Source organism: Sorex fumeus, unplaced genomic scaffold (genome assembly GCF_029834395.1).
Source record: "Sorex fumeus unplaced genomic scaffold, SorFum_2.1 ptg000093l, whole genome shotgun sequence".
Taxonomy (NCBI): domain Eukaryota; kingdom Metazoa; phylum Chordata; class Mammalia; order Eulipotyphla; family Soricidae; genus Sorex; species Sorex fumeus.
Genome location: NW_026606150.1, coordinates 414,190 through 436,353, shown reverse-complemented (window position 1 = coordinate 436,353; position 22,164 = coordinate 414,190). Strand labels below are relative to the sequence as shown.

The window sequence follows — 22,164 nt, the reverse complement described above, 5'->3', positions numbered from 1 at the left end:
AAATGCCCTACCTGCTGTGCTATTGCTCCAGCCACCCCCCCCCCCCCCAAAAGAAGAATTTAAGCAGGAGGAAGATGAAATGCAGGGACAGAGGTGGGGAAGGAAGGCAGTGAACGGCATTGCAGGCGCTTATGGGAGCCCTGATGGGTGGGTTTTTTTTTTTTTGCTTTTTGGGTCACACCCAGCGATGCACAGGGGCTACTCCTGGCTCTGCACTCAGGAATTACTCCTGGCGGTGCTCAGGGGACCATATGGGATGCTGGGAATCGAACCCGGGTCGGCCACGTGCAAGGCAAACGCTCTACCCACTGTGCTATCGCTCCAGCCCCCCCCCCCCCCATGGGTGTTTTAAGCGGAGTGGCCTGAGCAGAGATGATGTGGGTCAGAGCAACCTGGGGCCGAGAAACAGCCAAGGTGCTGGTCCCCAAGGTGCTGAGTGGAAACGGTGATCAGAGAAAGAGGCGAGGGCCCCCCCCCCGCCCCCCCCGTGCGCTAGTACTCCTTGCAGACTTGTTCCCTCCTAGACACAGATGAATGCCTGGGGACCCCGTGTCAGCAGAGGTGTAAGAACAGCTTCGGGAGCTACCACTGCTCCTGCAGAACCGGCTTCCATCTCCATGGCAACCGGCACACCTGCCTAGGTAAGGGCGGGGCATGCCGCTGTCTTCCTTAGGGGTGGGCGGGGAGAGGGGCGGGGCCTCCCTTTCCCTGAAGCCTGCAAGCGCTGGAGACTTTGCGGAGAGCCTGCCTTGGCCTTGGCCAGGGTTGGCGTGGCCCCTCCAGGGAGCCCCCTGGCCGGGGCTTTTCCTGGTGAGTGCCCCTTTCATCCTGTTGTTTCTCTTCCGTCCTTCTCCCAGATACACCCCAAGGATTCCTCTCTGCTCACCCATTTTCTTGGCTGCTTTGCTCCCCTGGGTAAATAAAGCACGTTATGTCTTGGTTCCTATGGTTTGGAAGGAGACCCCTGCTTTCTGAGTCATTAGCAGACATTTTCAGAAAGGGATTGGCATGTCCTGCCCTGAGCTTGGCTCATGGTTTGAAGGGGAGGGCCCGTGGGCCTACGAGAGACCTTGTTCTGGTGGAGTGAGGTCTGCACCCCCCTGGTGACTTTTGTGACTTTTCTGAAGGGGCCACTTCACCCTCCCAGACACATTGACAGGGTAAGGTTTGGAGGTTCTCAGCAGGGATCCTCCCCACCGGCCCGCAGAGCCCTTGCTGGGGAGTGTGGGGGTGGGGGAGACTCCCTGGCCCTTTGGACTAAGGGATGGGCGGGAGAAGGGCTTGCGCTGCCTCCCGGACAGTGGGCAGCAGCAAGGCTCTCCTGCAGATGTCAACGAGTGTCGGAGGCCGCTAGAGAGGCGAGTCTGTCATCATTCCTGCCATAACACCGTGGGCAGCTTCCTGTGCACATGCAGGCCAGGCTACAGGCTCCGTGCTGACCGCGTGTCCTGCGAAGGTGAGCCGCCAGCCCTAGCTCTCGCAGCCCCGAAGCCTGGTCACTGGTCCTGCCATCTCCAGCGGTAACCCTACCCTCCCACTCCCCGCCCTTCCCCCAAGACCCTGCCCTGCAAGTACCAGGCCCCGCCCATAGGCACCAGGCCCCGCCCTTCCAGCACTAACCCTGCCCTCCTAGTCCCGACCCTGTCCCAGGCCCCGCCCACAGGCTTCAGGCCTCACCTTCCCCGGCACTAACTCTTCCTTCCCACTCCCAGCCCTGCCCCAGGCCCCGCCCCGAAACGATCAGGCCCTGCCCACATATTTTAGGCCACTCCCCCTCCAACAGTAACTCCGCCCTCCCACTCCCTGCCCTGCCCCAGGCCCCGCCCTGCAAGTACCAGGCCCTGCCCATAGGTGCCAGGCCCCGCCCCTTCAGCACTAACCCCGCCCTCCCACTCCCGGCCCTGCCCCAGGTCCCACCCACAGGCTTCAGGCCTCACCTTAGCACTAACTCTTCCCACACCTGGCCCTGCCCCAGGCCCCGCCCCGAATCAGCCCCGCCCATATATTTTAGGCCACTCCCCCTCCAGCACTATCTCGCCCTTCCACTCCTGGCCCTGCCCTAGGCCCCGCCCTGCAGTACCAGACTCCGCCCACTGGGGGGATCCAGGCCCCTCCCTCCCCAGAGTAAAGCCCACCCATCTGGCACCAGGTCCCGCCTTCCTGCTGCCTTTTCAGCTCATTTATTTCCAACACATTTCTCTATAGCTTTATTTTTTGGCTTTTTGGGTCACACCTGGCGATGCACAGAGGTTACTCCTGGCTCTGCACTCAGGAATTACCTACCTCTGGCGGTGCTCAGGGAATCATATGGGATGCTGGGAATCGAACCCACGTTGGCCACGTGCAAGGCAAATGCCCTACCACTGTGCTATTGCTCCAGCCCCTCTATAACTTTTTATTTCACCTTTCCCCCAAAGTGGTAAAAGCGGAAAGGAACCTCCCCAAAGCAAATAATGGCGTATTAGGAGACCTGGGCCCCTTGGTAACCTGGGTTCCCAGGGGCTCTGACTGCCTGTCGTGCTCTGTCCCTGAGCCTGTGAGCATGGGGAATGTCCTGTGAAACACTGAAGGTGTTCAGCTTGTCCACGGTGAGTTTTCCTGCTGTAAGAGTGTGTGAGTGTGTGAATGTGAGTGTATGCGGTAGTGTGTGTGTGTCTGTGTGTGAGTGAATGTATGTGGGAGTTTGTGTGTGTGTGTGTGTCCGTGTGGGGGTGTGTGAGCATGTGAATGTGTGTATGCGCTAGAGTGTGAGTGCGTGGGTGTGGCTTTGTAGTGTGTGCGAAGGTGTCTGTGATAGTTTGTGTGTATGTGGTCGTGTGTGTATATGTGTGAATATGTGAGTGTGTATGAGTGACTGGTACTGCATGGCTATGCATGCCAGTGCGTGTGAGAATGTGAGTGTGGTACTGCGTGTGTGTGAGTATGTGTATGTATTTATGGAAGGATGCATGGGCATGTGAGTGTTTGAGTGCCTGTGTGAGTGTGTGCCATCACTTGCTGTGGAGCTGGAGAGGATCCCGGGCTGATTCCCCATCCTGACCCTTCTCACCCCTTCCCAGGGAGCAGGGACCTCCCTCTCCTTTGATCAGGACGGAGCCGTGGAGGGGAGGAGGTCTGCCTGGCTCAGGAGAACTTGGCGTCCTCGTCCTCGGAGAAGGGAGAGGGCATCAGCAGCTGTTTGCTGTTGGGGCGCAGAGAAATCTGAGCCCTCAGTCTCTCCCCTGCTTTCCTTTCAGCCTTCCCCCAGGCCGTGCTGGCACCCTCGGCCATCCTGCAGCCCCTGGGACGCCCACCCCCGATGCTGCTGCTCCCTGAGGCCGGCCGGCCCCCCCTCTCTCCCGGACACAGCCCGCCTTCAGGGGCCCCTGGGCCTCCAGCTGGAGTCGGCACCACCCACCTGCCATCGCCCACACCCGCCCCAGCTGCATCCTCACCTGCTGCCCCTGACCAGCTGCCGTCCACTCCCACGGCCTCCTCGTCCACTCTCACGCCTCCCTCGGTACTCTCGGAGAAGGTGGTTGTGGCCCCATCCCTGCCCAGGGGGCCTGCGGCCACACCGCCGGCCCCGAAGCCCTCTGCCTGCTGGCACCTGGGGGCCGAGTATGCGTCTGGGAGCCGCTGGACGCAGCCGGGGTGTTGGCAGTGCTGCTGCGAGGTAGGTGTCAGGGCCCGGGGTGGCCTGGCCTGGCGTCTTGGCCTTGGGCTGGCCGGAACTCCTGCTTCTGCTTGCAGGATGGGGAGGTGACCTGTGACAGGGTGATCTGTGACGTTGCGTGTTCCCACCCTGTTCCCCCCGGAAATGGGAGCTGCTGTCCGTCCTGTGCAGGTAGGCACTGGTCAGCAAGAGGCCGGGTGGCCCTGCCCCTTCCTCATCACCGTTGGCCCTTCTGAAGCTGACAGTCTGCTCACAGGAGTCTTGCACTCCACCCAACTTCTGGCTTTGCACGCAAGAATTTTTCCTGGCAGTGCTCAGGGGCCCATATGGGATGCTGGGGATCGAACCTGGGTCCGCCACGTGCAAGGCAGATGCCCTAGCTTCTGTGCTGTCTCACTGGCCACCTCTTTTGTTGTTATTTGGACAACACTGGCAGTGCTCAAGGTTTACTCCTGGCTCTGTGCTCCAGAATATTTCTGGTACTGCTCAGGGATCATTCCTGGAGGGACTTGGGGGACTGTATGTGGTTCTGGGGATTGAACTGGGTCAGTCTTGTGCAAGGCAAGCGCCTTACCTGTTGTAACGCCTAGGCCCCTTGTGTGTGTGTGTGTGTGTGTGTGTGTGTGTGTGTGTGTGTTTTGGTTGGCTTCTGTTTTTCCCTCACAGTGATTGGGAGCTACTCCTGACTTGGTCCTCAGGGGTTGTTCTCTGCTGTGTTTGGGGGACCATGAGGTGCTGGGGATCGAACCTGGGTCTCCTGCATGCAAAGCCTACGCTCTGGCCCTTTGAGGATCCTCTGGTCTCTAGGGTGATGTCTTTCAAGGGGGGCGTTTTGTTGTGGGAGATCCTTTGGGAACTGGATTCACTCGCTCCATCTGTTCCATGAGTTCCCTCGGAGCACCCTGCAGTCCCCTTCCCGGGCCTCCCTCCCCTCCTACTGCCGGGGGCTGGCAAATTCTGCTCCTCCCTTTTCCTTCCGTTCTCTGCCTACAGCTTTTCATTGGCTTTGCTGTGAAGATAAGGACCCACCTCTCAACAGCTCCTTCAGCAGAGTTCCTCATTCTCATTCTGCACTTTTTTTTATTCTAATTTTTAAAAAATCGAATCACTGTGATATAGACCGTTACAAAGCTGTTCATAATTGGGTTTCAGTTATAGAATGTTCCAACATCCATCCCTCCACCAGTGCACATTTCCTACCACCAGTGTCCCCAGTTTCCCTCCCACCTCCACCCCATTCCCCCACTCCACAAGCTCCCCTCAGGTAGGCACTTTTCTCTGCCCCCCCACCCCCCCGTCTGAGCATTATGGTTTGCAATACAGGTACTAAGCGGTCATTGAGTTTGTTCAGGGTGTTCAGTATTTTTATCGGGAAGGAACAGCTGAAATAGATTTGTTTTGTTTTGTTGTTGTTTTTGCTTTTTTTTTTTGGGTCACACTTGGTGATGCACAGGGGTTACTCCTGGCTCTGCACTCAGGAATTACTCCTAGCGGTGCTCAGGGGACCATATGGGATGCTGGGAATCGAACCCAGGTCAGCTGCGTGCAAGGCAAATGCCCTACCTGCTGTGCTATTGCTCTAGCTCCTCAAATAGATTTTTGTAACTGAATGACAGCTTTGCGGTGTGGACCTGACTCACAGGGCTTCCAGAAGTACAGGGAAGTGGGGGGGAGGTAACCCATTCCAGCTTCGAGAAAGCCTGGAGATTTCAGTCACAAAACCTGCATACCTGCATTTTCAGCAGATTAATATCTCAGTGAAGGTTTGTCTCAAGATGGTGGAGTCTGACTGGGGACAGAGCAGCAATTTTGGATTGTGGGAGCAAGCAGCTCCCAGGATTTCTGTTTGGGCGGGCACTGGGCCCACCCACCCCACCTCTGATGTGCCCCTGATGATTCAGCCTTGCATGGAGATTTACGCAGCATTTTGAGCTCTTTCATCAGTCTGCGTTTTGGTTCTCTGAGGGTCCTCTTAAAGCACTTTCTCGCTCAAAAGCTGGAGGGGGGTGCCGAGTGCCCACGTTTCTAGGTCATCTCTTGTTCTCCTGCTCAGGCAGAGGAGTGGGGTAACTGGTTCCCCTGGGGGAACAGTTAATAGCTATTAATAACTTTAATAGCTCCGTAGCTTCCTGGCTGACCCCAAGAGACACAGGGACACAGCTAATCCTTGGGGCCTTGCAGATAAATTGGTAAAATGTGACTCCTGGGTGCCAGCAGCCCCAGGTGGAAAAAACCTTTCCTTGGGGCTGGAGCAATAGTCCAGTGAGTGGGTAGGGTATTTACCTTACCTGGTCATGTGACTGACCAGGTTCAATCCCTGACATCCCAAATGGTCCCTCGAACCTGCCAGGAGGAATTCCTGAGCTCAGAGCCAGGAGTAAGCCCTGAGACCTGCTGGATGTGCCCCCCAGACAAACAAACAAAAACTTTCCTAGAGGGCCAGGAGATGATCAACAGGCGGGCTGTGTCCCTAGCCTGTGCCCAGCCTGGATTTGATCCGCAGCATCTCTTGGTCCATGGGGTGCTATCCTAGCCCTGCAGGGAGAGTTGGGGAACCCCTGCACGCAGGGTCCCAGAGCAGCATCGCCTCCTTGGGGGTTTGCATCCAACCACTGACCTGGTTGTTAGAAATATCACAAATGGGGCTTCGGGCCTCCTGACCACGTGTGGAACCCCCGAAACAATGTCAACCATGACACCAAAGCACTTGGGAATGTTCCTGAGTACTTGCTCAGAGAGCACCGGGGCCTTTCCTGGCAATGCTTAGCCTGGCTTTGCGGACTGGACGGTCCAGCGCTCTTGCCCATATGGTGCTGCTTGTGCCCAGCAGTCCTGGGGATGACCAGGACTCCACCCAACAGTGCTCAGGGTGCCACTGGTGGCCCTTGAAGCCTTGTGCTTGCCAGGCTGGTGCCCCAGATCTTTGGACTCTCCCTGCTCCTGCAGTGATTTTCTTTCCTTTTGGGGATGTGTGTGGGAGGGTACTGGGGGTGGGTCACTTCTAGCTCAGTGCTGGAGTGCCCCTCCTGAGGTGCTCCGGGGACAGGAGGTACCGGGGCCTGAACCCGCGGTCTCTCCCCATTCCCTGGGCGATCTTCCTAACGGCCACCCTGCTGCTTCCTGGACCCTGTCCTCCTTCTGAGGAGTTACGGGTTTTCTCCACATCTCCTGCAGAGTCCCGAGAGGTGAGGTGACCTGTCCCAGGCCACGCAGACTCCCGCTGGGGGCGGCCTGGTTTGTGCGCAGCACCTGGCAGGATTAGACGCTGTGATTTCGGCACCAGGCGGTTTCTGAGACTGGTTGGAAGCCACCAGTGTGGCGGCTCCCCAGGGGTCCTGGGACCCCACCACTGTGCATCCCTCTGTATTCCCACGGGTGGGGCATCCAGTGATGAAAGAAAGTTCCAGAGACACGATGCCTGGAGAGTCACACCAAGCTCCCCCTTTGGTGATACCTCTGTTCCTGTCTATCTGTCTGTCTGTCTGTCTCTCCCAGGCTGTCTACACAGTGGCGTCCTCCGGGCCGAGGGGGAAGTGTTCTCCCCTCCCAATGAGAACTGCACGCTGTGTGTCTGCCTGGTGAGCATCCCTCCGGGACCTCCCCTCCACCCCAGCCTCCTGGGGCTCTTCTTCCCCTTTGGGGTGCAGGAGCAGGGAAAGGGGAGCATCTCAGAGTGTGGGGTGGGGCTGGGGATAGGGAACCTCTCATTCTGTGGGGTTGGAGACGGCGTCTGCAGAGCAGAAATAAACCCTGGGCAACCAGAATCCTCAAAGGAGTGGTGGGTTCTTCAAAGGAGTGGCACAGCCACCCTTGAAACTCCAGCCTCCATGGACTGGAGCGATAGTACAGCAGGTAGGGCATTTGCCTTGCACGCGGCTGACCTAGGTTCTACTCCCAGCATCCCATAGGGTCCCCTGAGCACCGCCAGGAGAGATTGCTGAGTGCAGAGCCAGGAGTGACCCCTGAGCATCGCTGGGTGTGACCCCCCAAAAAAAGCCAAAAAAAAAAAAAAAGGAAACCCCAGCCTCAGCCCCCAGGGAACTTGGTTTTCTCTCTGCAGGCAAATAATTTGCTCCCCTCATATAGGGTTTTCCATTTGGGAAGGAGATAGCTTCCTTCCAGATCATTCATGTGAAAGAAGGTGACCCCGGAAAGCAATCTGCTCTCCTCTCTGCCCCTTGCCTTAGAATGGGGGTGTTATTATTATTATTATTATTATTATTTTGCTTTTTGGGTCACACCCTGCGATGCTCAGGGGTTTCTCTTGGCTCTGCACTCAGGAATTACCCCTGGCAGTGCTTGGGGGACCATATGGGATGCTGGGAATCGAACTCGGGTCGGCTGCATGCAAGGCAAACGCCCTACCCGCCGTGCTATTGCTCCAGCCCCCCATGAGGGTGTTCTTAACCATACCCCCATAAACACCAAGAAGGTTCCCCTGCAGACTGTCCTTGGGACATGGGGTGGGGGGTGGGAGGGGTGCGGCGTGAGAGGTCTCAGCATCCCTTTAGGACTGGAAAGTGCAGGTTGGGGGTCCCAAGAGAAATGGGCCGTTCTCGGGCAGGGGGGTGTGGAGCAGAGCCTGGAACCGGCTCCCCACCCCCGCCCCTGCCTCTGCCTTCCCAGGCGGGAAACGTGTCCTGCATCTCCCCGGAGTGTCCTCCGGGCCCCTGCCGGCCCTCCTCGCCGTCAGAATGCTGTCCCTGTGCTCCAGGTCAGTGGGGGGCCTGAGGGGTGGCGGGAGGCCTGCACTTGTCGGGGTGTCTCTGGAGAATGTTCTGGAGCAGAGAGGGAGGAAGGAGATTGGCTTTGGCTCCTGAAACCCCGTTTCAAGGGTCTGCATGAATGAGTCCCTCCCGAGTGTCCCCAACACCCGACCCTCACCGGAACGGGGCTGTGAGCCACCCACCCCCAGCCCCCCGCTATGGCTGTGTGCTTGGTGGGGATCTCCCCCTCAATCAAGGTGGGCTTCTCTTTCCTGGAACCTCCTCATTCCCATCTGGAACATTCCTGCCACACTGTGTGACAGTTTGGGGCACATATTTGTCTCACCGTGTCCCCACGGCACAGCTCCGAGGGAGCCCCAGCCATCATCCCATTTACAGATGAGAAAACTGAGGTCCAGAGAGTTCAAGTGCTTGCTCAGAGAAATGAAGCAGTGGATGAAGGAGCAGCATTTAGAATCGTCTGCTGGGTTCCAGCCTGTGTTCTTGGGGCAGTCCGGGGGGGGGAATGAGGGGTTCCGTCTCTGTACTTGGGGGTGTCCTTTCCGGGAATGCTGAGGGCGCCATGAGATTTTGGCATGCAAAGCATGTGCTCAGCCCTTAGAACTATCCCTCTATCCCTGATGACAGAGTTTTTTTTTTCCTTGTTGGGTCATACCCAGCATTGCACAGGGGTTACTCCAGGCTCATGCACTCAGGAATTACTCCTGGCGGCGCTCAGGGGACCATATGGGATGCTGTGAATCGAACCTGGGTCGGCTAGCCGCATGCAAGGCAAACGCCCTCCCCGCTGTGCTATCGCTCCAGCCCCTGACAGAGATTTTTGAGCTCTGAAGTGTGGCTAATTTTTATTAAAAGTGTTTAATAGGTATTATAGTCCTGAGGAGAGAGGAGCTTTCTTGAGCCCCATTGCACAGAGAGGAAAACTGAGGTTGAGAGCTTAAGGGAGCAATAGAATATCAGGGAGGGGGATTGCCTTGCATGCAGCCGACCCGGGTTCAATCTGCAGCATCCCATTTGGTCCCCTGAGCACCTCGAGGAGTGATTCCTGAATGCAGAGTCAGGAGTAACCCCTGAGCTTCTGAGTGTGACCCAAAAAGCAGAAAAAAAGGGGCTGGAGTGATAGCACAGCGGGTAGGGCATTTGCTTTGCACGTGGCCGACCCTGGTTCGATTCCCAGCATCCCTGAGCACCACCAGGAGTAATTCCTGAGTGCAGAGCCAGGAGTAACCCCTGTGCATTGCCAGGTGTGACCCAAAAAGCAAAAAAAAAAAAAAGGAGCTTAAGTGTCTCTTTATGTCCCCAGGGTAGAACCCAGGCAACCTGCATGACCTTCTGGAGGTGACCTGGCCCTGCGCCCGCACTTAGGGGGCACAGCAGCCCCTTCCCTTCCTCCCTGCCCGACCCCCTCCCATGGGGCCCCCACCGATGCCTTCTCCGTCTCCCCCCAGTGCGCTGCCATTTCCAGGGCCAGTGGTACGCAGATGGTGCCGTGTTCACCGGGGCAGGGGACGAGTGCACGTCTTGTGTGTGCCAGGTAGGACCCCGGGGATCCCGCCCTGCCTTCGCCCAGGAACCCCCTGCCCCCCGAGTTTCCCCAAAGCTCCTCCTCTGACCTGTGCTGTGTGTGCAAGGCGCCAGGCCCCCCTGGCAGGTGGGGACAGATGGGGGGGGGACGGTGCAGACAGTCCCAGTGGAGGGACATGCCAAGGTGGGCTCTGGGAAGTGGGCTGAGAGCTTGTGGAGGGGGGTCAAGGGGGGAGGGGGGCTCAGGCTGCTCCTGAGTGAGTGGGGGTGGGCGCAGGGAGCTGAGCTCCCCTTAATGAGATTGCTGCCTCAGTTTCCCACGGGGTGGGATCACAAAGGAGGCCTGGCCTGGGCACCCCGGGGTCCAGGAGACACAGATGGTCAGATGGTGAGGGGGGACGTTCTTTGGCTGCAGCCGGCTGACCCCGACCTCCCCTCATCCCCTGGGCCCTCACCCAACTTCCTCCCTCCCCCTCTTCCCCCCTCACCCCTTCCTCCCTCTCCTCTTCTGGGCCCTTGTCCCTGTGAGGAGGGTGTCAGCGCAGCCTGTCGCCACCCTCACTGGCCTGGCCCCCCGCTCTCTTCAGAAGGGGGAGGTGGAGTGTTCCTTCACGCCCTGCCCAGAGCTGGACTGTCCCCGCGAGGACTGGAGGCTGGGCCCGGGTCAGTGCTGCTTCTCGTGCCGGGAACCCTCGCCCATGACAGGTGAGGCTGCTGTGCAGGGCTCGGGACAGGTGTGTGTATGTGTGTGTATGTGTGTTAAAAGTGAGTGGTCTTTTTTTGTTTGTTTGTTTGCTTTTTGGGTCACACCTGGTGATGCACTCCTGGCTTTGCACTCAGGAGTTACTCCTGGCGGTGCTCAGGGGACCATATGGGATGCTGGGAATCGAACCCGGGTCTGCCGCGTGCAAGGCAAACGCCTTACCTGCTGTGCTATCTCTCCAGCCCCAAAGTGAGTGGTCTTTACAGTGGTCATGGTGCTTACTCTGCCTGCTGGAACCCCACCTGGCTCCCCAGGTCTGCTATCATCCCTGAGCACAGAGCCAGGGGTAAGCCCTGAGCACCACCAAAACCAATAAAATATAAACAAAAGTGAGTGACCTGTATGTGTGTGTGTGTCTGTGCCTCTGTGCTTATGAGTGGTCTGTGTGTGTGGTCTATGTGTGGTTGTGAGTGGTCTGTGTGTGTGGTTGAGAGTAGTCTGTGTGTGGTTGTGAGTGGTCTGTGTGTGTGTGGTCTATGTGTGGTTGTGAGTGGTCTGTGTGTGTAGTTGAGAGTGGTCTTTGTATGTGGTCTGTGTGTGGTTATAAGTGGTCTGTGTGTGTGATTGTGAGTGGTCTGTGCTTGTGTAGTTATGAGTGGTCTGTGTGTGGTTGTAAGTGGTCTGTGTGTGGTTGTGAGTGGTCTGTGTGTGGTGTGAGTGGTCTGTGTATGTGCTTGTGAGTGGTCTGTGTGTGGCTGTGAGTGATCGGTGTGTGTGCTTGTGAGTGGTCTGTGTGTGTGTGATTGTGAGTGGTCTGTGTGTGGTTCTGAGTGGTCTGTGTGTGGTTGTTAGTGATCTGTGTGTGTGTTTGTGAGTGGTCTGTGTGTGTGATTGTGAGTGGTCTGTGTGTGGTTGTGAGTGGTCTGTGTGTGGTTGTGAATGGTCTGTGTGTGGTGTGAGTGGTCTGTGTATGTGCTTGTGAGTGGTCTGTGTGTGGCTGTGAGTGATCGGTGTGTGTGCTTGTGAGTGGTCTGTGTGTGTGTGATTGTGAGTGGTCTGTGTGTGGTTGTGAGTGGTCTGTGTGTGGTTGTGAGTGGTCTGTGTGTGGTTGTGAGTGATCTGTGTGTGTGCTTGTGAGTGGTCTGTGTGTGTGATTGTGAGTGGTCTGTGTGTGGTTGTGAGTGGTCTGTGTATGTGCTTGTGAGTGGTCTGTGTGTGGTTGTGAGTGATCTGTGTGTGTGCTTGTGAGTGGTCTGTGTGTGTGGTTGTGAGTGGTCTCTGTGTGGTTGTGAGTGGTCTGTGTGTGTGGTTGTGAGTGGTTTGTGTGGGGTTGTGAGTGGTCTGTGTTTGGGGTTGTGAGTGGTCTGTGTGTATGTGGTTGTGAGTGGTCTGTGTGTGTCCATGTGTATTCAGTGTGGCAGTGTGTCCCAGGGTGTGTGTGTGTTTTGGGGTGTGAGTATGTTGGCGAGTGTTACGGGCATCTCTCAGCCTGAGGTCTGGCGTGCTCAGGGTCCTCCTCCTCCCTGTCCCCAGGCTGCTCTCTCGATGACAACGGGGTGGAGTTTCCGGTGGGACAGATCTGGTCTCCGGGTGACCCCTGTGAGTTATGCATCTGCCAGGTGAATGACAACCTGCGCGCCTTCAGCTGCTTTCCGGCCGCCCCTGCCCTCCCGGGGCCCCTGCCTGCTGCCCCTCGCCCTGCGCCCCCTCAGGCCCACTGGCCTCACTCCCCACCTCTGGGCCCCACAGTCACAGAAAGGGCGTATTTGACTCTCGACAGTGGTCCAGGCCCAGGGACTGCGGGGCTTGGTGTGGGGGTGCAGACCCGAGGGGGGTACAGCGCTGGGGGTCAGGAGATGGGGTCAGGAGCTGGGGTGGTCAGGGGGGCAAGGGACAGCTCGGGGCTCTGTCCTTCCGTCTGCTTTTGGGACCACAAAGGTTCCTGACCAAACCCCAGTCTCGAGACCGTGGTGACCCCCTAGTCCGATGACCTCGCCCCTGGAGCAAGCAGGCTTGTGTGCAGATGGGACAGAGGGAAACGGCCCTAGGTCCAAGGATGCTGCGGACCATTCCGGTGCTCATGGGCTGTGCAAAAGTTCGGGATTTGGGACTGGAGTGATACACAGCAGGAAGGCTGTTTGCCTTGCACGCAGCTGATCCGGATTTGATCCCCGGCATCCCATATGGTCCCCAGAGCAACACCAGGAGTGATTCCTGAGTGCCGAGCCAGGAGTAACCCCTGAGCATTGCTGTAAGTGATCCAAAAGACCAAAAAAAACAAGAAGTTTGGGGCTCACTAGAGTTTAGTGCTTCATTTTATTTCATTAAACATTTTTTTTGAGGTGGGCTCACACCTGGCGATGCTCAGGGGTTACTCCTGGCTTTGCATTCAGGAATTATTCCTGGCGATGCTCAGGGGACCATATGAGGGTGCTAGGGATCAAACCCAGATCGACTGCATGCAAGTCTTAGTGGTCCCCCTCTCTATACAGTCAGATGCCTTCCCTGCTGTACCATCGCTGCTCTGGCCCCTTATTTCATTTTTTGGAGGGTCACACCCAGCAATGCGTTGCATGGGGGACCATATGGGATGCCAGAGACTGAACTCCGGTAGGCTGTGTGTAAGTCAAACGCCCTACCTGCTGTACTATTGCTCCGGCCACTGTTTCATTTTTTTTTGGGGGGGGGGTCACACCCAGCAGTGCACAGGGTTTACTCCTGGCTCTACACTCAGGAATAACTCCTGGTAGTGCTCAGGGGACCATATGGGATGCTGGGAATCGAACCTGGGTCGGCCGCGTGCAAGGCAAATGCCCTACCCGCTGTGCTATTCAGCCCCCCTATTTCATTTCTTTACTAGAGTTTTGAGCTTTAGTTCTTAAAAGGTTCCCCACACTAGCCCTGCTGTGGCTGCTCCCCCATTGGGCTCCAAACCTGCATTTTCACGGCCCGGGACGCACGTACCCATTAGTTAGCAGTAGTGATCCCCTTCTCTACGGAGTCAGAACGGGGGCAGGGATGGTGTTGGGGTACAGAGCTCCAGGGTGCTCTGATTAGCCACACAGGAGCACCCAAAATCTTGGGCAGGAGCCTTGGGAGATACATTCCCTGCTCCAGGGAGTCACGGCGGGCTGGTTGCCCAGGGAAACAGAGAGGAGAATTTGGAAGGGATGAAGATGCATTCTCGGGGGGCAGGGGGAAGCAGGCACCCCATGGCTGGTTATGCAACCCCCCTTGTTGTGGGAAGATTCCTTGGAAGGCTGACACCCCCTCTTCCCAGTGGCCGATGTCCTCCGGGCCAGCGCTGGCCAGTCCCAGGCCCTCATTTGCGGGGGGCTGGTGGGGCGAAGCTTCTCCTTTCTTCAGGCAGATGGCTCCGTGAGCTGTAAGAGAACAGAGTGCCTGGACTCCTGCCCGCACCCCATCCGGATCCCTGGGCAGTGCTGCCCCGACTGTTCCGCAGGTAGTTCCCTGCCTGGGCACCCCATACCCCTCGTCTCCGGGTTCACCTTGCAGGGCTCCCCGCATAGGCTCCATCTCAGGAGATACTCAGAGAAGGACACTGAGGCTCAGAGATGGATGCAGCAGGCCGTGGTCTGGGCACTGGACAGGGAGAGCTTACCGTGTGGATAGCCAAGGGCCAGCGGGGCCAGTGGCAAAGAAACTGGGCGATTTGCTCACTGATTGTTGCAGAGCCAAACCTAGGGGTGCTTGGGGGGTCTCCCCCTTAGCCGAGTGTGCTCTCATTCAAGCCGAGCCCCGACCCAATGCCAGGTCTGCTGCTAGTGCTGCATGACCTCAGGGTCATGCAGGACGTTTAGAAAGTACAGGAAGAGGTAGACAAGAGCCAAAGGGCGGGTCCGTGTCCAGATTGTTCTTTCAGCAGCTTCTTCCTTCTGGGGCTGATGCATCTAGCTCAGAGCTACAGCTCTGCTGGTATGGATCCACCTTCTGTTTTCTTTTCTTTTTTGTTTTGGCTTTTTTGGGTCACACCTGGCGATGCTCAGGGGTTCCTCCTGTCTCTGCACTCAGGAATCACTCCTGGTGGTGCTCGGAGGAATCATATGGTATGCCGAGGATTGAACCCATGTGCAAGGCAAATGCCCTCCCCACTGTACCATCGATCCGGCCCCCCACCTTCTGTTTTCTTGGATCAGATCCCGCCTTCTTCTTCCTCTTTCTTCCCCCACCCCCCACCCCGCAGCTCTGTCCCCATGGCCTGATGCAGTGAATGCCCCGGGTGGGGAGGCGGGGGAGTGCTGCCCAGCTCAGCACTACAGGCTTTGGGGAGCAAAGTGTCAGGGTGCAGGAAGGTCCTTAGCGAAGGAGAGCAGAAGCTTGCTAGCAGAATGGCCTGCTGGTGAGGGAAGGCCTCGAACCCCTCCTGGCGGGGTGTCCCTGAGAGAAGAGACCGTGATCTCTCTGCTGAATCTAGTTGGGGTGTAGGGGGTGCCCCTCCTGCGTGCATGCACTCTCCCTTCCCCACTCCCCTTGGGGTGACTGGCTGGGTGGCGGGTGCTGGCTGACCTACCCAGCCTCGTCTGTATTGAGAGGGTCATGGGCGGGCACTCACCGCGTGCTCCCACTAGCAGGCTGCACCTACATGGGCAGGGTCTTCTACAACAACGAGACCTTCCCGTCGGCGCTGGACCCGTGTCTGAGCTGCATCTGCCTGGTATGAACTCCCTCACCCCCCCTCCCTGCCCCAGGCCTGTTGTGCAGGACCCCTGCAGGATCCGTCTCTGGGAAGATCGCTCTGGGCTCCCCCCAACCAGGCCAGGGGGGACCTTTACCAGGGCCAGAGAATTTTGTTGGTTTGTGTTTTGGGCCACGCTTGACAGTGCTCCCAGTGGTGCTTGAAGGGGCTCCTGAGGTGTTGGGCTCCAACCCAGGACTTAACCACTGCCCCTAGAGAATTATTGTTGCTGCTGTTATTATTATTCGTTGTTGTTGGGACTAAAACGATAGCACAGTGGGAAGGGCGCTAGCCTTGCCCAGGCCAACCCAGGTTTGTGTGTGTGTGTGTTTTTTTTTTTAACCACAGTGAACAGTAACTGTCTCTTTATTTTTATTTATTTATTTATTTATTTATTTTTTGCTTTTTGGCTCACACCCAGCAACGCACAGGGGTTACTCCTGGCTCTGCACTCAGGAGTTACTCCTTGCGGTGCTCAGGGGACCATATGGGATGCTGGGAATTGAACCCGGGTCGGCCGCGTGCAAGGCAAACGCCTTACCCGCTGTGCTATCTCTCCAGCCCCCCAACCCAGGTTTTTTGTTTTAAAGTTTAAGCAAGCTTGATGGTATTAAATTCTGAGAACTAGAATAAGGTGCACTTCCTAGATCACTTACATGGGTTTTTTAATACACAAAAGAGCTCCCCTATGATAAATAGCAGGATATATAAATTCTCTCCTTTTCTTCTGAGTTTCCAAAAATATAAACTTGACAGAAATCTACAAGTAATGCAGTCCTCTACTCTGCTTCTTAACTTGATATGGAAGTTCAAACCACAAGAAAGAAGAGAAAATACCAATTTGGAGCTTTTCTGAGTCAAGGGTTAGTGGCGTAAGGAGCTTGCCTTGAACTCACACTTGCTGTTATTTTCACTTTTTTTTTCCTCCTTCTTAACTTATCTGTACATGTAATGGTTTCTGGAGTTTGCCTTGGATTCACACCTGGTGCATTTTCACTTGCTTTTTTTTTTTTTCCTATTAACTTGTAATCAATGAATAACTAGATCGGGCCAACGCGGGTTTGATTCCTGGCATCCCATATAGTTCCCTGAGTACTGCCAGAAGTAATTCCTTAGTGCTGAGCCAGGAGTAACCCCTGAGCATCGCCAGGTGTGGCCCCCAAACAAACAAAAATTTTGGGGGGGGGCACATCTTGCTGTGCTTAGGGCTTACTCTAGCCTCTGAGCTCACGGGTGACTCCTGGCGGTGCTTGGGGTACTTTATGTGGATCTGGGGACTGAGCCTGGTTCAGTTATATGCAAGGCAAGCGCCTTACCTGTATTATTATCTCTCCAGCCTCTGGAGAATTATTGTTAACTCCACAGCACAAGTCCTTGATTCTGTTTGCATGACCAGTGAGGCTGTGCTCAGTAGAAAATCATGGCCAGCATGGCAGAGGGGACAGAACCCAGCCCAGAACTTGTTCCCGGGCATCAGAGTTCAGCGAAGCCACACAAGGGTTCCTTGGATTAGGCTCTGTCTCTTGTGCTCAGTGAGAAAATGGGCCAGTGGGCCAGTATTCTCAGCTTGGGAGCCTGGAACCAGCTCCCCGATGCCCTAAGTCAGCATCCCTTGCCGTTGGGGTCTGAGCTCCCGGCCTCCGAGACCTACCAAGGGGCCGCAAGAGGCATCTGGAAGCTGGAACCAAGGTCTGGTGCTTTCTGGCTGGAAATGTCTCTCGCCCCAGACCACCTTGTGGGGTGCAGGCGCGGGGGCCAGGCAAGGCAGAGAGGAGGCCCTCAGGTGGGGGTTTTCTGGCCTCTGAGAACCCTGAGCCTCAGGATGCTTTGACTTTGGGGGAGGGAGTTCCCCTTTCCTGTGGGGTTTGTGGATTTGTTCCTCATGGATCCATGAGCTCCAGGGACAAAAGTGGGCCCTGCAGGGCTTGTGTCTTAGTGGGCAGACACTCATTTTTCCACTCCAGGCCTCCCTCCTTGCCCTTGACCTGGGTGCCCCTGGGTGCTGCGAGGTGACCTGGCCTCCCCGAGGCAGATCAAAAGGCCTCCCTCGCTTAGGGTTCTCTGTGGCCCGCAGCTGGGCTCCGTGGCCTGCTCGCCCGTGGACTGTCCCATCGCTTGCACATACCCATTCCACCCGGATGGCGCGTGCTGCCCCGTGTGCCAAGGTGAGTTTGAGACCCTCACTGCCCCCACCCCGCCCAACGATTCTGTTTCGGCGTTGGCGCTCACGGTTCCTGTTCCTGCCCCTCCCCCCCTTCCCCGCAGACTGCAACTACGAGGGACGGAAGGTGGTCAACGGGCAGGTGTTCTCGTCGGACGAGGAGCCCTGCACACAGTGCACGTGCCAGGTGGGCTGCACCCGTGTCCCCATGCACACTCAGCGCCCCTTAGCCAGAGCGCGTGGCCGTCCCTGTGCCGGGAGAACCGCAGAGGGGCCGGGGGCTGCTGGTGCTGCCCGGGACACTGGGGCATCGTGGCCACAGGTCCTGCTGCCCCGGCTCCTGCCCTCGAAGGTGCAGTTCCTGCAGGCTGGGTGCTCGGGGCGGCCTCACGAATGTCCTTCTGCTTCCCCAGCTGGGAGAGGTGAGCTGTGAGAGGGTCCCGTGCCTGCGGGCCTGCTCCGACCCCGCCGCGGCTGCTGGAGACTGCTGCTCCTCCTGCCCAGGTAGGCGGGCCCTGGGGCTGGGGAGGTCCCCGCTTTGTCTCCCCGAGATGGAGAACCTGCAGAGGCCACACTCGCAGCCCCACGGCATACAGGTCTATCCATCCCGGGCTTTCCTTTGTTCTCCTTGAGCGCCTCTTCTTCCTTTGCTTTTTTTGGGGGAAAGTGTAGAGGGGGCCACACTCAGTGATGCTCAGGGGTTACTCCAACTCAGGAATTACTCCTGGCGGGGCTCAGGGGACCCTATGGGATGCCGGGGCTTGAACCCGGGTCAGCTGCAAGGCGAGCACAGTCCCTGCTATACTATGGCTGCAGCCCCTCCGCCTCCTTTTTCTAAAGTCCAGGTTTCAGAGTGGAATCGTCTGTTCATTTCCAGTACAGATGGGCACTTCTTCCGGGTCAAGGCACGTTGTTCATCGGTGGTGTGGATAAGCACTCCTTCTGGGTCAAGGCACTCCTTCCGGGTCAGGATGCATTGTACACTGCTAGTGTGGATAAGCACTACTTCCGAATCAAGGCACTCCTGGGTCAGGGCACATTGTTCATTGCTGGTGTGGGTAAGCACTCCTTCCGGGTCAAGGCACTCCTTCCGGGTCAGGGCACATTGTTCATTGCTGGTGTGGGTAGGCACTCCTTCCGGGTCAAGGCACTCCTTCCGGGTCAGGGCACATTGTTCATTGCTGGTGTGGGTAAGCACTCCTGGGTCAAGGCATCCCTTCCGGGTCAGGGCACATTGTTCATTGCTGGTGTGGGTAAGCACTCCTTCTGGGTCAAGGCACTCCTTCCGGGTCAGGACACATTGTTCATTGCTGGTGTGGGTAGGCACTCCTTCCGGTTCAAGGCACTCCTTCCGGGTCAGGACACATTGTTCATTGCTGGTGTGGGTAAGCACTCCTTCCGGGTCAAGGCACTTCTTCCGGGTCAGGGCACATTGTTCATTGCTGAGCGCTCCTTCCGCTTCAAGGCACTCCTTCCGGGTCAGGGCACATTGGTCATTGCTGGTGTGGGTAAGCACTCCTTCTGGGTCAAGGCATCCCTTCCGGGTCAGGGCACATTGTTCATTGCTGGTGTGGGTAAGCACTCCTTCCGGGTCAAGGCACTTCTTCCGGGTCAGGGCACATTGTTCATTGCTGAGCGCTCCTTCCGGTTCAAGGCACTCCTTCCGGGTCAGGGCACATTGGTCATTGCTGGTGTGGGTAAGCACTCCTTCTGGGTCAAGGCATCCCTTCCGGGTCAGGGCACATTGTTCATAGCTATGGATAAGCACTCCCTTCGGGTCAGGGCACGTTGTTTATTTCCAGTATGGTTGAGCACTCTGGGATTGTTCATCTTCCGTATGGATAAGCACTCCTTCCGGGTCAGAGCACGGTGTTCCTCTTCCATGTGGCTGCGCAGTTCTTCTGGGTCAAGACACTCCTGGGTCAGAGCTCGTTGTTCTTCTCCCGTGCAGATGAGCATTTCTTCCAGGTCAGAGCACGTTGCTCTCCCTGCTGCTTCCCCGTACTGTGGTGTTTGAATCCTTGAGGTTGCGCCCCCTGGGAAGTGCTCTCCTTACCTTCGTGTGTTTGCGCCCCTGTTTTCTCAGCAGGCAGGCTTTGTTGTGGCATTGGGATCATCTCAGTGCATGGGGGAGGTGCCAAGATTCAAACTCGCAACCTCAGTGCTTGCCCGGTGGGTGCCTTGGCCTGTGCGCCATCTCCCGATCCTCCTCAATGCTTTCCTTCATTTTCCTTTGCACCATAACTCTTTAAAAAAAAAAAATTTATTGAATCACCATGAGATAGTTCCAAGCTTTCATGTTTGGGTTACAATCACACAACGATCAAACACCCATCCCTCCACCAGTGCACATTCCCCACCACCAATATCCCTGGTGTAACCCCCCCTTTCCTACCCTCCCCCTGCGTCCATGACAGACAATATTCCCCATACTCTTTCCCTAGTTTTGGGCATCACAGTTTGCAATACAGGCACTGAGAGGTTATCATGTTTGGTCCTTTATCTACTTTCTGCACACATCTCCCATCCCGAACGATCCCTCCAACCATCATTGTCTTAGTGATCCCTTCTCTAGTCCGGCTGCCTTCTCCCCTTTGCTCATGAGGCAGGCTCTCAGCTTGCACCATAACTCTTTGAGACCAGAACTGTTGATGACCCTAGCTCCTCCCTCTACCCCACTGTTTTCCAGGTGAGGAAACCGAGGCAGAGCGAGGGGAATTAATTACTGTGCTTGGGGTCACATGGCTGATTGGCAGGGCCAGCCCCGTTTCCAGCCCAGAGTTGCTATCTTCTTGGTGCCTGAAAATTAGTTTCTTGTTTGTCTTTTTGCCCCCTGAGTGTCCTTCCATGCCGGCCCAATGGGCAGGACCCAGGAAGCGTTCTGAAACGTGGGACTTTGCAGTTTGCAAACACCCCCAGTGCTCTGGTCTGCTCCCCACTGCCATACTGGTGGACCTTTAGCCGATCTCTCTCTCTCTCTCTCTCTCTCTCTCTCTCTCTCCCTTGCTCCCTCCCTCCTTCACTCAGAGCCAGGAGTAACCCCTGAACATCATCACTGGGTGTGGCCCAAACACAACAACAACAGAAACAACCCCCTCCCCTGCCCCCCAATACACAAACCCTTCTGTTGAGACAGTTCCCATTCATTCTGATTTCACAAAGTCTACATGTCACAAACTTGTTTGTCTGGTGGTGATTATTTTTTCTGGGGTTGGGGGTGGGGTGGTTCAGGAGCCCTGGAATGATTCGGGGGGCTGAGGTCTCCGGGAGCCACACTGCTTGGGCTCTGTAGTTTGAGGATGGCCTGGGTCACCTGGGTTGTGCTCAGAGTCCTTCAGAGCCACACCAGGAGGTGTTCAGGGGACTGTGTGATGCCAGGCACCAAACTGGGGTCGTCAGCCACTTGCAAGGTCTGTAACTTAACCCATGGACTATCTGCCCCAGTCCCGCAGTGATTCTTTTTTTTTTCCTTTTTGGGTCACACCTGGTGATTCCCAGGGGTTACTCCTGGCTCTGCACTAAGGAATTACTCCTGGCAGTGCTCCGGGGACCATATGGGATGCTGGGAATCGAACTCGGGTCGGCCGCATGCAAGGGAAATGCCCTTTCCTCTGTGCTATCACTCCAGCTCCCCGCGGTGATTCTAAACCTGGACCATCACAGTGTTTCTGATGGGACCCTGTGGGTCTTTAGGGGTGGGGACATCCTTGTGGATGGGGCCACAGCTCCGGCTCTCCTCCTGTCTTGTTCATTCTGCTCTTTTGCCCTTGGGGGGGGGTCTGTCTGCTTCCACTTATGCTTCCCCTTGGCCTTTTCTTGTCTCCGGCCACATGGGACATCCCGGTCATATCCTAACCCAGTGGCTCGGCTGCTCTGACTGTCACCTACGCCTGAGGTTCCCTTTGGTTCCAGGCTGTGACTTATCCCTGCACTGACTGGTGCGTCTAGCACCCACTTCCCAGGGTGTGGCCACTGCCTGTCACAGCATCCACAGGGAGCAGGTCACCTCTGTCCTGTCAGGGAGGTCCCTCAGAAGGCAGCTGGGGTGGCCACCGCAGCATGTGAGCTCTCAGGGACCTCTCCCTACCCCTCATCTCCCCTCCCCCCCTAGATGCCTTGTTTCTTCTGGAAGAAAGGCCGGAGCTGACCCCTCCGGAAGATGTGGAGTTTGGCAAAGGCACCCGGAACCCCCACGGAGACCCCAAGCCCCCTGAAAACTGCAGTTCTTGCTCAGATCCTCCAGCTGGGCTGCCTCCAAGACCGACGCCCCATCTCCTCCACCTTCTCTTCAGGGTGAACTTGTCTCACGGGCAGACCCCAGCCACCAGCCCCCCCGGGGAGACAGGGGGCACATTGTCAGGGGGGCAGGGGGCCTCGTCGCCCCCTCAGCCTTCACGGGGAGCCGCCACTCTACCTCCAACTGTTCCGGGGACACCTGAGCCACCGGCCCTTCCTTCCACAGAACCCCCAGCTGCATCCTCTGCGGCATGGACACTGCCTGGGCCGCCCTCCCTGCCCACCTCCATGCCTACAGATGCCGTGGCCCTTTCCTCGGAGGCCTCCAACTCCTCAAAGACCCTCAGCAGCTTCATCCAGCCTCCTAGACTGTCCCCCACTGCTTCTGGACCCCCTGCAGACCTGGCCAGTCTGGCAACAGTAACACAAAAGGAGGAGGAGGAGGAAGAGCCCCCCAAGTAA

The 22,164-nt window shown here is 56.9% G+C and overlaps 1 protein-coding gene across 1 annotated transcript in view; it reads left to right on the top strand.

Annotated features, from left to right (window-relative positions):
• VWCE (von Willebrand factor C and EGF domains) overlaps positions 1 to 22,164 on the top strand; it is a 28,616-nt gene extending 6,452 nt beyond the window's left edge. Inside the window, exons 6-20 of the mRNA XM_056131549.1 lie at positions 525 to 641; positions 1,328 to 1,456; positions 3,237 to 3,655; positions 3,733 to 3,826; positions 7,151 to 7,233; positions 8,282 to 8,369; positions 9,831 to 9,916; positions 10,494 to 10,611; positions 12,143 to 12,228; positions 13,976 to 14,072; positions 15,202 to 15,284; positions 17,380 to 17,470; positions 17,571 to 17,653; positions 17,880 to 17,970; positions 21,578 to 22,164. Of these exons, the coding sequence (XP_055987524.1) occupies positions 525 to 641; positions 1,328 to 1,456; positions 3,237 to 3,655; positions 3,733 to 3,826; positions 7,151 to 7,233; positions 8,282 to 8,369; positions 9,831 to 9,916; positions 10,494 to 10,611; positions 12,143 to 12,228; positions 13,976 to 14,072; positions 15,202 to 15,284; positions 17,380 to 17,470; positions 17,571 to 17,653; positions 17,880 to 17,970; positions 21,578 to 22,164 (2,252 nt within the window). The remainder of the gene's footprint in view (positions 1 to 524; positions 642 to 1,327; positions 1,457 to 3,236; positions 3,656 to 3,732; positions 3,827 to 7,150; positions 7,234 to 8,281; positions 8,370 to 9,830; positions 9,917 to 10,493; positions 10,612 to 12,142; positions 12,229 to 13,975; positions 14,073 to 15,201; positions 15,285 to 17,379; positions 17,471 to 17,570; positions 17,654 to 17,879; positions 17,971 to 21,577) is intronic.